At 37.5% G+C, this 14,166-nt stretch overlaps 1 protein-coding gene and 1 long non-coding RNA gene across 2 annotated transcripts in view; one reads left to right on the top strand and one right to left on the bottom strand.

Annotated features, from left to right (window-relative positions):
• Nucleotides 1-3,277: 3,277 nt before the first annotated feature.
• Nucleotides 3,278-7,043, bottom strand: cav2 (caveolin 2). Its single transcript, XM_088645437.1, has 3 exons — nucleotides 6,805-7,043; nucleotides 6,280-6,467; nucleotides 3,278-5,144 (listed from the first exon to the last, which is right to left on the bottom strand). Exons 1-3 carry the CDS (start codon nucleotides 6,949-6,951, stop codon nucleotides 4,994-4,996), a joined length of 486 nt encoding a protein of 161 aa, XP_088501563.1. The 5' UTR covers nucleotides 6,952-7,043; the 3' UTR covers nucleotides 3,278-4,993.
• A 5,206-nt stretch (nucleotides 7,044-12,249) lies between these two features.
• The window catches only part of LOC148655172 (uncharacterized), a 33,424-nt gene continuing 31,507 nt past the window's right edge, over nucleotides 12,250-14,166 (top strand). The window contains exons 1-2 of the long non-coding RNA XR_015941204.1: nucleotides 12,250-12,381; nucleotides 12,666-12,753. This is a non-coding gene — a long non-coding RNA (uncharacterized LOC148655172). The remainder of the gene's footprint in view (nucleotides 12,382-12,665; nucleotides 12,754-14,166) is intronic.

Below are 14,166 nucleotides of genomic sequence, written 5' to 3'. Positions count from 1 at the left end.
GTGTGTTTTATTGGTTATGGGTTAAGTGATATAAACCAGGCCTGTTTTCGTCTTTACCGATAACAGTAGAAAATTGTATTAAAATGTTCCCATTCTTATTCAGTTCTCATCATTACACAACTATGGGTATAATGAATCCCCAGGAGCTTCATTTCACATTTGTTTAAATTAGAATTGAAACAAGACCTATGAAAAGAACCCCTATGCATTTGTGAGCAAATGTAGATTAAAATGATCTTTTTGTAGTTTCAATTTGGTGGAAACTCATTGGCAGCACACCAGCTTTGCCCAATTCCTGCCCATTGTTCTTGGTATTTAGTTCAAGGTGGTTGGGGATCACTTATGGACAGCAGTTCTCAATAGGATTCAAGTCAGGACTTTAGGCCCCTGAAAGACATTTATGATCTTTTTCTTAAACCAATGTAGTGTAGCTTTGGCTTTGTTGTTTGGATTATGGTCCTACTAAAATGTGAATTTTTGCCCCAGTTTATGGTTTAAAGCACATTTTCCAGTGCGGTCTGAGGTAATATTTGTCTCCATCTACTGTACATTACCTTGAGTCTTGATAAGCTTTCCAGTCCCTGCCGATGAGAAGCAGAACTATAACATAATGCTGCCACCACTGTGCTTGACTGCAGGGAGGGTGTTGACTGAGTGATGCAATATGTTGGGTTTGCATCATGTCATGCCCGCCAGCCAGCGGAGATCAACTCATAAGAGACCTCACCAATACCAGCAGCGGGTTAATAAGAAGAAGAAGTGCCGCCGCACGTGTTAATACATCAGCACACGCTCTACTGTGGGACAGGCAGCACTATTTATACCATCCAAACCCGCATCCAGCTGCTCGGTATGGAGTCTTCTCGTAGAGAGCTCCACCTCACAGTTATTTCAACCTTGCTTACTATACTTCTCCAGGATTCTGAACTACCCTTTTGCCTCTCGACCTTGAACCTCGCCTTCTGATTTGGATTGTTTGCCTCTATATTATCTTTCGCCTTTCGACCGCATTCTCGCCTGACGTTCCAGGTTGTACGCATGTCTTGATATCTACCTGCTCCTGCGTCTGCATAGGATCTGCATACCTCTTCATTGGGGATTCCTTACACATCAGATCTAAAGCTTTGCATTTAGACCTTAGACTTGAGTGCTTTGTTGTTTACCCCCACGTAGAGTGTGACTTGAATATCATTGACTTCAGTCGCTGAGCTTGTTAGCTCTTTCAAAGTCACCATTGGCCACACAGTTACATTTCTAACCACTTGTCCTTGCCCAGCTGCTTCGTTTGGAGGGACAACCTCATCTAGGCAGTGTCTGAATGTCTTCCACTTCTTAACGATTGACTCCAGCATGTTCAAAGAGATTTTAAAGGTCTCTGAAATGTTTTTATATTCTTCTCCTGATCTGTGTCTTTCTACAACTTTATCCATGAGTTATTTTGAAAGCTCCATGGTCTTCATAGTGGAATATGTTCTTGGAATTTGAGATACTTCACAGAGAGGTGGGTTTACTCTAAAATTATGTGAACCACTATTATCGCATGGAAATATGGGCCTCTAAACTAATTTTGTGTGCCCAGATTAATTTAGGTTTCCCACCACAAAATGCTGGAATACTTATACAATCATGACTTCTATTTACTTATTTTTTTTGTTTGTTTTTTGCTTTGGATGTAAGTCGTGTACATAAGAAAGTTTTAATGGCTGTGTCAAAGTGTCCTGATTGCAACAAAATATGAACACTGTGCAAACATCTGAATACTTCTGCTGGCACTGTATATACAAGAGTGAAGGAGAGTTTTTGTTTCAGATATATCAGTCATTAATAATAAGGGTTTGCTTTCTTCAGGCCATTGTACTGTGTTCAACCTTCCTCCGTGCTAAGCAACCCCTTTTCTAGTTATTAATTATTGTGTGTACATTTGTGGATCTAAGAAGCATAAATAAAGCATAAACGTGATGGATCTGTGACAAGAACATATTATGTAAGCCTGTTGCAGTGCAAAAAAAGAATAAACATATTTATACATCACTTTTTGCAGATACCTTTGGGTCTGGGGACAAGGAAGGTACTTTAAACAAGTGCCTTGTAGCCCAGTACTAAAAGATATGGGTGCACGTTGTTGCCTAGTTGCTTTGCAACTGGGGCAGTGATCTTTATATTCAAATGATGGCAGAGTTTTCTGAAGTGCAGTCCAGTCGGCCCTTTCAAGATTTCTGCTCTCTGACAGGATGCTGGCAATACCCTCTAGGCCATCAAGAGAAGGCAAGTATAGCACTTTCAACACAGCAACTGTGAGACCAATTGGAGAGCAATGTTTTATCATGTCTCAACCAAATAATATGCCTTTGCCCTGTTAAAAGCAACATCTCATTCCCCTTCCCCCAGAACGACAGTAGTAGACTTGTGCGCTGTACTCTTTATAATGAGGTTGTAGCAAGTAAAGCCAAAGGAATGTTTGGGACTCATGAAGCAATCCTTATGAGATGGGTGGAATCTGTTCTTTCATGTTGTGCATCTGTACCTGTGCTTTTGTTTGTACTTCTCTATCCTTTTTAATTTTGGAATGATCCTTCACTACCATGGGGAATCAGGACTGCAGATTGAAGGCAACCACAACTGTACTTGGCTGGCCAGCAAGTTCTTTCCACCCAACACTGAAATAAGAATAACCTTCAGGTACTGAAGTGGCTGTATGTTTGGGCCAGTGCTTTTGCATTTACACTAATGTGTAAGCCAGTTCTTATTCTCTAACAAGGTTATTCATATACAGAAGATATATAGATTGTGCGATTGAGACAGTTGAAAAGAAGGAACTCACTTCCTTTAATGAACTCAAGAGATAAGGCACCTTGTCAGCCTGATATTCTGCATTAATACAAAACAAAGCAATGTTAGCTGACAGAGTGAATATTATACATCTAAGGATGATTGTGAATGTCATTCCTCCAGAAATATCTCTTCATTAATCAAAATCTAGATCCCTTGATCAACCAAACCATATTTCTACAATGGAAAACTAAATTGTTTCTTTTAAACATTACTTTCAGTTAAAGCCTAAGGAAGGGGATAAGAAGTGTTTAGTCTAGTGAGGAATTATTATGAAGCACCGGAAAAAAATGCACCTAACCAAAAATATAAATTGTATAGATAATTATTAATCAAAATCTTTCTCAAGGTTTGTCATTTCTTTTCCATTTTTTTATTTTAAAATAACACAATGTAATATCCTCCAGTATGTTTCAGTTGAGGAAAAAAACAGCAATGTACATTAAGAGATATTTAAATGAATAATTTATTTGTAAAATATAATAATCTTGTGGATATTATTTTCTTAATAAAAATGTGCTTTAGCTTTATTATATACATCTGAGGCAGAAGAAAAGGTATACAGTTTTTTCAAATCATTTAAAAGTATATAATTGGCTACATAATTTAAAAAATTAGCATAAATAACTACCGTATGTCTAATACAATTAAACAGAAGAAGATAACAGTAAAACCTCCTTTGCCTTCTTTTTCAGTACCCTCCCAAGAGAAATGTACAGAGTCACACATGTAATAGAATCTGAAATATTAAATTTAATCTAAGAAACACAAAATGAAATAGTTATTTTTGGTTACACAAACTTTATGTGCCCTGTTACGTTACAGCATGTAAAACTATCAATATGCTCACAATGTTTCCCTAAAATCTCCATTATTATTTTTTAAAGAATATAAAAATATAATGATATAAATAGAAAAAAATAAACTTATTTCTACTGCTTCTTTTGGACTTAGCTGTAAGGGGTAAATATAAGGTTTCTGTGACCTGCAATATGTGAGTAGTGGGTTTTTTAATTACTCGGGTTAGTTACAGACTTATTTTTTTATTCCCTGTACTGTAAGTCAGAGCAAATGAAAACCCCTTGATACAGGCTGTATTCACACTTCTTTTTAAGGGAGCTCTCCTTTGTCAGTACAGAAGATGTTGCTTGGCACAATTGTTTATTGATTATTAATTGTTTATTAATAAGCAACTTCTTTCATGTGGTTCCATTGCAAATCAAGAAACCAAAAGAGGACATTCTTAAAATATTAAGACTGAACATGAGATTAAACTGAGAAGGGTGTCTTTAGTTTAAAACTAAGTGATGTGGGAAAGTGTAAATCCTTTAAAACTAATAGTCATTTTTAATATTTTCATATTGCTTTCTTTAGAATGTAGAAACGAGTGACCTTCAACCATGTTTTAAGATCCAGCTCAATTTTTTGGTTGATATTAGGAGATGTTCTGTTAACCATGTTGCCTAAAATACTTTCTGAGCTTGAATTCTAGCAAGGTGCGTTTAGACAGAAAGTTTGATTACATTTTCCTCTTATGTTACTTTTTAGGCCTTACGGTCTACTCTTAGATTATTACACTAGCAAAACCAAATATACAATCACATTTAGAAAAAAGAAAACTAAAAGCAAGCCCCAGTTAACAGATAATGTGTCTATTAACACAAACCTTTAATATAAATCACATTGGCATTTATTATGGCAGACCTCACTCACTCACAATTGATTCATGTTAAATTAGAAGCAGTATTTTTTAACTTAGAGTGTATCAAAAGATATTATTTGCTAAAGTAAAAAAAAAAATCCAACATATATAGTTAGTAGGAAGTACTGAAAATAACATTTATCAGGCCAATCTACAGTATATTACCTATTTACAGCCTTGTATAAAACTCTACATACATTTCATTCAAATGAGCATATCTCTCTAAATAATATTCATAAAGCTAAAACAGTTGTTCTGTATTGTATTGCACACATCATACACTTCTGTCACCTAGAGATAACGTACCCATCCTTGCATTTAAACCAGCACCAGATAGTCGAAATGCAAATGCTACGTGCTTCAGAAAAATGGAATGAGAAGGAATAACTTGGTCGCAAATTAAAACTACTTTCTTTTGCCTTTTTAATCATTATTAGAGTTATTTCTTTAAGCAGGTGTTGGTTAATTTTGCAAGACCTGGATGTTGACAGCAGACAAACACCTCCTCATACTCCGGAACAAGGGCGAGATAAATATGTCCACCAGGCTTTTCCAGACTGACTGAACAGAAGGCAGCGCCATTATGCAGCTTCTGATTAATGGCATCACAACCCTGGAAAAATGGAAGATGGTATGAAATTCAGAGGACTCCCATGCGCACATCAGATAACACTGGATATATGCAACCCCCTATGAATTTAGAGTATCACTATACTAAATTGCATGGTGTTATAAAAGCTTCAGTATGAATTATTATACAAGCATTACTTGTTTGTGAGCAGTAGTTCATACCTGCAATCTGTTTATATACTGTAGTCATGACCAATAAAGTGATGTCTAGTTAATGGTGAGATGTTTTACTCAAAGAAACTGTGCTGTGTATCTGTGTGGCTATTTGTATTTGTTTGTTCTTTGTAAGGTTATACTGTATATCAAATATGCCTCTATCAGTGTTTCTTTAATGTTGTGTTCTGACCTCTTAAACGTCTTTAAAATTTTAGAAACCATCTGTACTTTCGCAATATTTCATAAGTCTGACTGTAATTGGAACATAGGTATGAAGAACAGACCATGTCCTTATAAAGCACTAAATATGGACTTGAAAAAGCATGTATTTTTAAATCCTTTCATTCAATGACAGTGCTGCCAACCTAACAATTTTTATACAAAATTCAAATGTAAGATATTGGAACAGCCCAATTTTAACTTTTATCTAAGATGCTTCAATGTTATTGTTCAAATACTTTCAAATTTATCTTTTTATTTAGATTTTTTTTGTTCCATTGACAGTTTTTGAGGTATAGTGTACATAACTTTGTGAAACGTGATGTGCTTTGAGAGTGTAAAAATACACAGTATTCCTAAAATTATAGCACTCCTACTTAAGGCGGTTTTTGTCATAACAGGCTATTTAACCCTACAAGTTTTTTTTTTCCTTGCTGTTTGAAAGCAGAATGCTGGTATAAACCACAGATAACCAAATATAGTAAAGTGTAACTTGCAAACTCCTCCTTCGAAACCCAAAACTCACAGCTTTGGTATATTTATCCCACCTAATTTAAAGAAAAACGTATCTGATGTTTGGTATGCTCCATAGCATAAATGCTAAGATCAACTCGCTAAAATGTCTTTCTCCCGGGCCTTTCTATATCATGGTCTGCCAACAAACCAGGTAAAACGCAGGAAATTAGACAGGGGTTGAAAATGGCTCAGAGCCTCTAGCAGCTTAGAAAAACACGATATCATACCAAATATGTAAGGCGCTCAGGACTGCGAGTACAATTCCGGCTACAAAAGAGAGAGGAATTGCAAGAAGCGTTGTCAGTAGTTTGTAGAACACATATTTAACCAGCTCGAACACAGCGTGGCTTCCAATCCACACTTTATCAAAGCTGTGTGTAGTGTCCGGCTCTCCAACGACATCCTCGAAGTTAATCTGCAGAAAGAAGAATGAATTATGCTATTACACCTTCCACATACTGAATGCTATTCCAGTTAGCCATCAATAAACAGGAAAGAAACAGTATACCATTTGTACCGCAGTGTTACACAGAGCTCAGTACTGGAACTCTTAAAATGTCACAAATGCGAAACAAACTGTGCAGTCAATATATTAAAAGCTAAAACTAACGTCTTTGTACTGACAAAAAGAACAACTAAGGCATTTTTAATAACAGATAACGTGAGATAACACAAGCAAAGATGTAATATGACAGCTGCCAACACTCTCCTCCCCCGAGCGATTAGACTCGGTTTCTCTCCAGCTTCCTTACCTTTAAGTGCGAGTTTATGTCATGCGGGTCTCTGTCTGGACCGGTGCGGACTTTCGTCTTCTTAGGTAGAATTGGTTCAATGGACTTATTGAACTCGTCTTCGTCCATGATAATGCTGGTTTCACATTTCTCTTTTTCTAATCCCATTTTCAACCTGCACGGTACAAGCACAGCGTTGTGTTCGGTAGCGCTCTTTTGGCATTTGTGTTTCTGCTGCGCAAGTCTGTCCCAGACAGGCACACGCCCCGTGAGGAAAGCAGCACTAAGGACAAGCTACTAAGGGCGCTGAATGCTCAGTTCTCTTTTCTCCCTTGTATTAATCGGGTATATTTAAATGGAAAACCCTTAGAACAATTTGCTGTTATTAGGTCATACCAGTAGATATACAAAAGAAGTCTGTTAGAATTGATGTTCTTTAAAGACAGGAAAACAAATGATCGTCACATTCCCTGTATAGAGGTGTTGCTGCATGTACAGTAAGTGTAAGGATAGAGTCCTGACACACACCTCTGGATGCTGCTATTAGCTCTTCTGTGAAATTATTCATTATAAATACTCACTCTATCGCCTCAACAGGTTAATGCTACTGCACCTGCACCCTGGCCTGTCGATTGGTCAATCGGGCAAGATCTTTAGATTTTAAACTCATAAGGGTGTGCCGTGGATATGGCTTAATTAAAAGGAATGAAATACTCTTCTGACAATACAAATATGCAGATAAGATATTATAATTTATTATATATTTAACTTTGATTATTATATTTGTAATGTAAAAAAACCCAGCAAATATTCCTAAACCCTTTTAAATAATAATAATAATAATAATTGCTTACACTTATATAGTGCTTTTCTGGACACTCCACTCAAAGTGCTTTACAGGTAATGGGGACTCCCCTCCACCACCACCAATGTGCAGCATCCACCTGGATGATGCGACGGCAGCCATAGTGCACCAGAACGCTCACCACACATTAGCTATCAGTGGGGAGGAGAGCAGAGTAATGTAGCCAATTCATAGAGGGGGATTATTAGGAGGCCATGATTAGTAAGGGCCAATTGGAAATTTGGCCAGGACACCGGGGTTACACCCCTACTCTTTTCGAGAAGCGCCCTGGGATTTTTAATGACCACAGAGAGTCAGGACCTCGGTTTTACGTCTCATCCGAAGGACGGCGCCTGTTTACAGTATAGTGTCCCTGTCACTATACTGGGGCATTAGGACCCACATGGACCGCAGGGTGAGCGCCCCCCGCTGGCCCCACTAACACCTCTTCCAGCAGCAACCTTAGTTTTTCCCAGGAGGTCTCCCATCCAGGTACTGACCAGGCTCACACCTGCTTAGCTTCAGTGGGTTGCCAGTTGTGAGTTGCAGGGTGATATGGCTGCCGGTCCATATCACCCTTATTAAAAGAATAATTAGCTCATTTTGATTTTTGTGACAAATAGCTACAGAAACCAAATGTAACTTTACAAATATAGTGGCCTTCCAGAACAAGTATGGAATGAGCAGAGGTGAGCAAGGCTCAAAATGTTTTAAATGTCAAGACTGATCTCAATCCTTATTTAAAGATTAGTTGTTCCTAACCAAACTTTTTGAAATGTAGCATTCACTTGCATACACTGTGTATGTGTAATCGTTATAGATCATATAATTTTTTACTAACATGGTAAGTACTGATAACAATATTGGTGTAATGTGAAGAAGGCTCCACAGCTGAAACGTCATCTCTTTTCTTCTCTTTTCAGCACAGAATAAATCTTGACTTGTTCCTTTGCAGCCTACGCATGGTGACGCAGCTACCTACTTGAACTATATGCTGTATGAATGATATCACTCACAGATTTCAGAGCAATGTGTGGAAATGAATTTCCGCTACATTTGTAAGAAGTTGCTGCCACACTTGTTAGAATATGTGAGTAACAGACTTCAAGGACATATGATCATACATTTAGTTTTACTGAAGCATGCATTGCAGGATTTTGATTTTTGTTTTGATTTTCAATCCAGGTGCTACACCCCCTTGAAAGGATTGCAGTTTAAAGACTTGGACTCTGGCTTCTGCACGTCTGAATGACTGTACATGTTTGTGAATACATTCGTCATTGAAAAACATTGCTTCTCAAAGGTTAGAGTGGCACATCAACGCAGCTAGCTAAGTGTCTATCATCCTGCATTTCCATTACATGCACTGCATGTCCTTTACATTGTTATCCATGGTGGGCGTTTGCTCTACTCTCGCACATGAGTCGCTATTTGTGCCAAGCCTATGTGGGATTCCTGTCCTTACTAAAGACTGACCACTCTGCCTGTATTAAGTTAAATAAGGATGGTGATTCGATCTTTTGAGTAAATTATAATTCCTAAATAAGAACCTGAAAGAGTGACTTCAATCAACAGTCACAATCAAGTTCACATAAATAAACATTTGAGTTAGAGAAGAAACCCACTAAGTTGTATTTTCAAACTAAAATTGCTTCAAAGTTGTAATGGAGTTAACTGTTAAACTTCAGAGTCCTGTGTCTGTATAATGAAAGTGCTTTTTCCCCTACATCTATTTTAAGTGTTATCAACATTATTGATGTTTGAAAAAGTTTATATATCTGATAACTTTAACTGTTAATTCCCTTCCTTTCCTGAGGCACAGTGTTTTCATAAGTTTAAGAAATTAAAAATAATGAAACACTTTGACAAGAATGTTTAGCATTTTGAAGAACATGCCGGGTCAATAATTAATTAAACAATATAAACAAGAAAAAGTTGTCAAAATGTAGCTATAGTATAGTCCCTTTTACAAAAGCAGTTTTCTGTCAGCTGAGAAAAACATAACCAGAAGTATTTTCTGTATCATGATATTTTGCAAGCTCAATTACATGATACAGGTTGTACAGTATGTGTATACTGTATGTGTCCATTAATAAAAATATACAAAAAGAGTAACAGCAGTTGGCATAGACACACAGTGATGCATTTTTAATGAAAGGGAGTAGATAGGGGAAGGTGAGTTCATTGTTGAAAGCTAAAAACTGCAGCAGACCATGACAACAAAGCTAAAATAGAACAGCATTGAAAACTTTTTTTTTTACCAGTGCTTCACACAATAAGACCGGGAATCCACTGGGATTAAATTGTGCACTTTTCTGAATACAACCCATTCAGACAGCATAGGGAAAGAATAGTTTGTTTGTAGCTGAAGTGAGGCAAGCCAGTGGCCTCATACATTGTCAACACGAAAGGCTGCATTTCCAACATGTTGGTTTTAGAAAGTCTCTTAATGAAATCTAGTGCCAAAATGACTGGGAGCCATGTGTCTGTGCAACACTTGTTTACAAGGAATGTGAATGGGGGCAAGGGGGAACTCTTACAACTATTAGAACATTATCAATTCATTTGATAATGTTGGGTATGGTCTTAAAATATGGACTCACAGTGGAGATTTTAACCATGTTGGAAAACTTTTAAAAACCTGTTGGCCTGCATACTCGGATATGTTGAGCATTAAACATCACAACACTATGCATAGTGTTTCTTTGCTGCCATCCAGATGGTTTTAGGGCACAATTAAATAGAGTCTGTTTTGCAGGTAGACACAGCAATGCAGCATTTCAAGTTTCTCACGACATTGTGAAGTGATGAGATGATTGATGTCTATGAAGTCACTCCTGTAAGTATGTAAAAAGATCAAAATAACCACAATAAATGGAGACTCTGTTCTGCAGAGAAAGTGTCGTGAGTGTTTGATAGTTTTGATAATACCAAACTGTTATGAAGTAATGGTAAATATCGATTTATTTGCATGTATATTTTGTATGAATAACTAATGAATCTCACAATATTTCTATCTTACAATACACTCAAAATAAGATGTGTGAAGAGATATGGTACAGACATATTACAATCATGGTGAGAGTTAAAGATGAGCATTTTAGTTGGATGGATGGATGGATGTATTTCGCATTTGTTTTTCATGAAGTGGCTAATGACTTTACCAAATCAGGGCATTCCTTACTTTCTGTGTCACAGGCAAATAGATCTCTGACCATGAAAAAAAAAATGTTTCCTTTGTCCTAATCAGGAAGTAAACATTCATTAGTATCAGCAACAACAATATAATCAGTCTGTATCCCTTTACCGGTATTCTTGAGTTTGAGTCAACTTTTGAAACTTTTTGGTGGTGCTTGTCTGAAAGTGGATTCATATTGTATTAACAAACCACTGCTCTATGCACATACCCCTTTCCCACACTACCTTCAATAATGGTAAGAAGTAAGGCACCATTCTTCACCATTCAGTGAAACAGAATCACCATGACAATGGAGCAACACAATGCATTTTACTCCCTTGGTAGAATTTATCATTCCACATACAGTACAGTAAGTGTGACGTGTTCTTTTATGATGGTAAAACCTTTGTAGTGGCAATAAGATTTTTCATGTTTTGAAAACCAGGAACCAGATGCTCGTGTTCCAACAATTTTGTAAGGCTGGTTTTCCAAATTACATTTCTAAAATAAATACTGTTGATGCATGTCCTATTCAGTTCAATCTAAAATTGTGGGTTGAATTGGTCCAGGTTATCCAGCTGTATAAATGGGTATCAGCATTGCCATATACTGTAAATGCACTGCTGAAGGCTAAGACTGCAATGTACAGTGCCTTGCAAAGGTAATAATGTCCCAGTATTTTGTAAACAGAATTTGAAGGTTCAAACTGAACACAATTCTCTGGGTGAAAATAGCAAAAACAATGCAAAGAAAAGATAAAAGGCGAAAGACCAATGGGAATTTCAGACTGCGTGGGTACTGTACGCAATAAACATAATTAGCAGTTTTATCTTGGAAAGTATCCCCCAAAGCATTTGAATACACAAAATGAAAAATGAAATAAAAAATATACATATGAATTAATCTTTGTGTCAATAAGTGATGCCAGAACAGAAAACCTTTTACTGTACATACAATCTTCTCAGGAATAAGTACAAGGTTAATTTGAGATAAAGTTGCTGGCAATACAGTTGATTCCTAGGCTACAGTATCACTCAGAGACAAACACAAAAAGGTTTTTATTAACATCCAAACTATCATAGCTAAGACAGCCAGATCAGACTTTATTTTTAATGTAAACGTGACTCTATAAATACAGGTACTCTCTACAGTGTGTTCCCACCATTTTCTTTAATAAAACCTATACTGTATCTATAGAGTATTATTGTACAATTGCCAGAGAATACTGTGATTGACATTAAGGTATTTTATGCGATACGAAGAGGAGGGTTGGTGAGCTGTTTTTTTCCTGCAAACTGCTGTTATTCATTACTCAAATTTTTGTTACTGACATGTGTGAATTCTTTCCAGAAATAATTACAGCATCAGGTTAGAATTCTTATACTAGTATCACGAACAAAGCTATGAAAAACAAAATTGTGCAATATCATCTACTGCAGTGTAGGAGGAGTGCTTATACTATATATCTGGAGCTCACACACGGCAAAGGATTTGGATACCAGAACATAAAAGGACCTCATTACGTGAATATAAGCAGTTTTTTTTATTTGCACGTTTTACCTCAAATTCGCAGTAGGTGAGCTGGTGTCTCTTGTGAATTGTCCCTCTTTTGTTGTGTGTGAGTATTCATGCCTTGTGATGCACTGGTGTCTAGCATAATGGGCTGGCACCCTACTTTTTACCCTTATACAGGTACTTGCAGGACAGGTTCCAGGTTTGCCATGACTCTTACCAGGAGCAAAGAATGTTTCTGATGATGGACAGAAGGATGTTTAATTTTCCATTCAATTCCTTCATATTTTTGTGTGTTTGTGAGTTTAGCATTGTACAACCTGACAGTAAAACACATTTCTTTTTCAGCCGAGTCTGACTTTTCTCTTGTCATCTCCTTATCCAGTGAGGTGGGAAGGCGAGACCTGAGTGGGCTAGTCGGTTCTATCGTCAAGAGGTTGGTGCCTCGATGTGGGGGTGAGGAGTGGGACAGAATTGTGGGAGTGCGGGACAGAACTCTGGGAGAGAGGGACAGGGCTGTGGGAGTGTGGGACAGAATTGTGTTAGTATGGGACAGGGCTGTGGGAGAGAGGGACAGGGCTGTGGGAGTGTGGGACAGAATTGTGTTAGTATGGGACAGGGCTGTGGGAGAGAGGGACAGGGCTGTGGGAGTGTGGGACAGAATTGTGTTAGTGTGGGGCAGGGCTGTCGGAGTGTGGGACAGAATTGTGTGAGTGTGGGACAGGGCTGTGGGAGAGAGGGACAGGGTTGTGGGAGTGTGGGACAGAATTGTGTTAGTATGGGACAGGGCTGTGGGAGAGAGGGACAGGGTTGTGGGAGTGTGGGACAGAATTGTGTTAGTATGGGACAGGGCTGTCGGAGTGTGGGACAGAATTGTGCGAGTGTGGGACAGGGCTGTGGGAGAGAGGGACAGGGTTGTGGGATAGCTGAATATCAGATTTGCAATCGCTTGATATTATGAAGTGCATACGGAAAATATTACCTTAACAAACAGGTATCTGGTCAACACACCTGGGCCACACCTGTTGCCACAGGCATAGTAACCCGATAAAGGATATATCTTTCAAGAAAAAAAAAATCCGCTCCATGGTAAACAAGAGTCACTTGAGGGGAATTTTTTTCATTTTGCAGCAGAATCTGCTTTCTGAAGCCCAAGGCTGCTGTTGGAACAAGCCTTTGAGAAGTTTGCATAGCAATGTTATGACACGGTCACAATCACACAAGCCTACACAATGTAAAAGTCTAAAAGTTCATGAAAAAAATAAGGGTTCTTAACCTCCTATAAAAATTCATCAGTGTTTCAGCTTGTTTCAAAAACCAAAAGTTGAACCATTAAAATATAACAATGCCACGAGTTTTTTAAAAAAAACCTATTAAACAAGTACAAACCAGCCTAAATCCAAGTCTTAGATATGCATGCAAGTACATTTCCACTTTCCTTTGTGTCTTTAATTGCTTGGAGGGAAAGTAAATCAATGATGTACTCATATTTAATACCAAAGTATTGAAATAAAAGAGTATTATATCACCATTGTGAATAACACAATCTGTATATACAGTACATAGATAACAATGCAAATATCAAATAACCCAAATAAACATGTTAATGAAAACACATCTTTCAAGTTATATCTTACTTAAATATATTTTAATATTTCCTAAGATGTTATTCCAACTAAATAACAAAAAGAGAAATAACCACAGCTGACTAAAGAATGTGGTGCTGGACAGTGTATAGGTTCCATCATGTGAAACTAGGGGCTAAAGTATCAGCAATTCACAGCTGTCAATGTTAACCAGAGATCAAGAGGCAGTACTTAAGAGGCTTTTGAACCAAAGATGTTTAAGA

The sequence above is a fragment of the Lepisosteus platostomus genome, chromosome 9 (assembly GCF_059453375.1).
Source record: "Lepisosteus platostomus isolate fLepPlt1 chromosome 9, fLepPlt1.hap1, whole genome shotgun sequence".
Taxonomy (NCBI): Eukaryota; Metazoa; Chordata; class Actinopteri; order Semionotiformes; family Lepisosteidae; genus Lepisosteus; species Lepisosteus platostomus.
This window is presented reverse-complemented; position numbering and strand designations above follow the sequence as displayed.

Excerpts from the sequence above, each read along its gene's own strand:
- cav2 (XM_088645437.1), bottom strand. The coding sequence starts at position 6,951 with ATGGGATTAGAAAAAGAGAAATGTGAAACCAGCATTATCATGGACGAA. Across the intron at positions 6,468-6,804 it reads ACATAAACTCGCACTTAAAG|ATTAACTTCGAGGATGTCGT; the intron begins GTAAGGAAGCTG and ends TTCTTTCTGCAG. Across the intron at positions 5,145-6,279 it reads CTGAGCGCCTTACATATTTG|GGTTGTGATGCCATTAATCA; the intron begins GTATGATATCGT and ends CCATTTTTCCAG.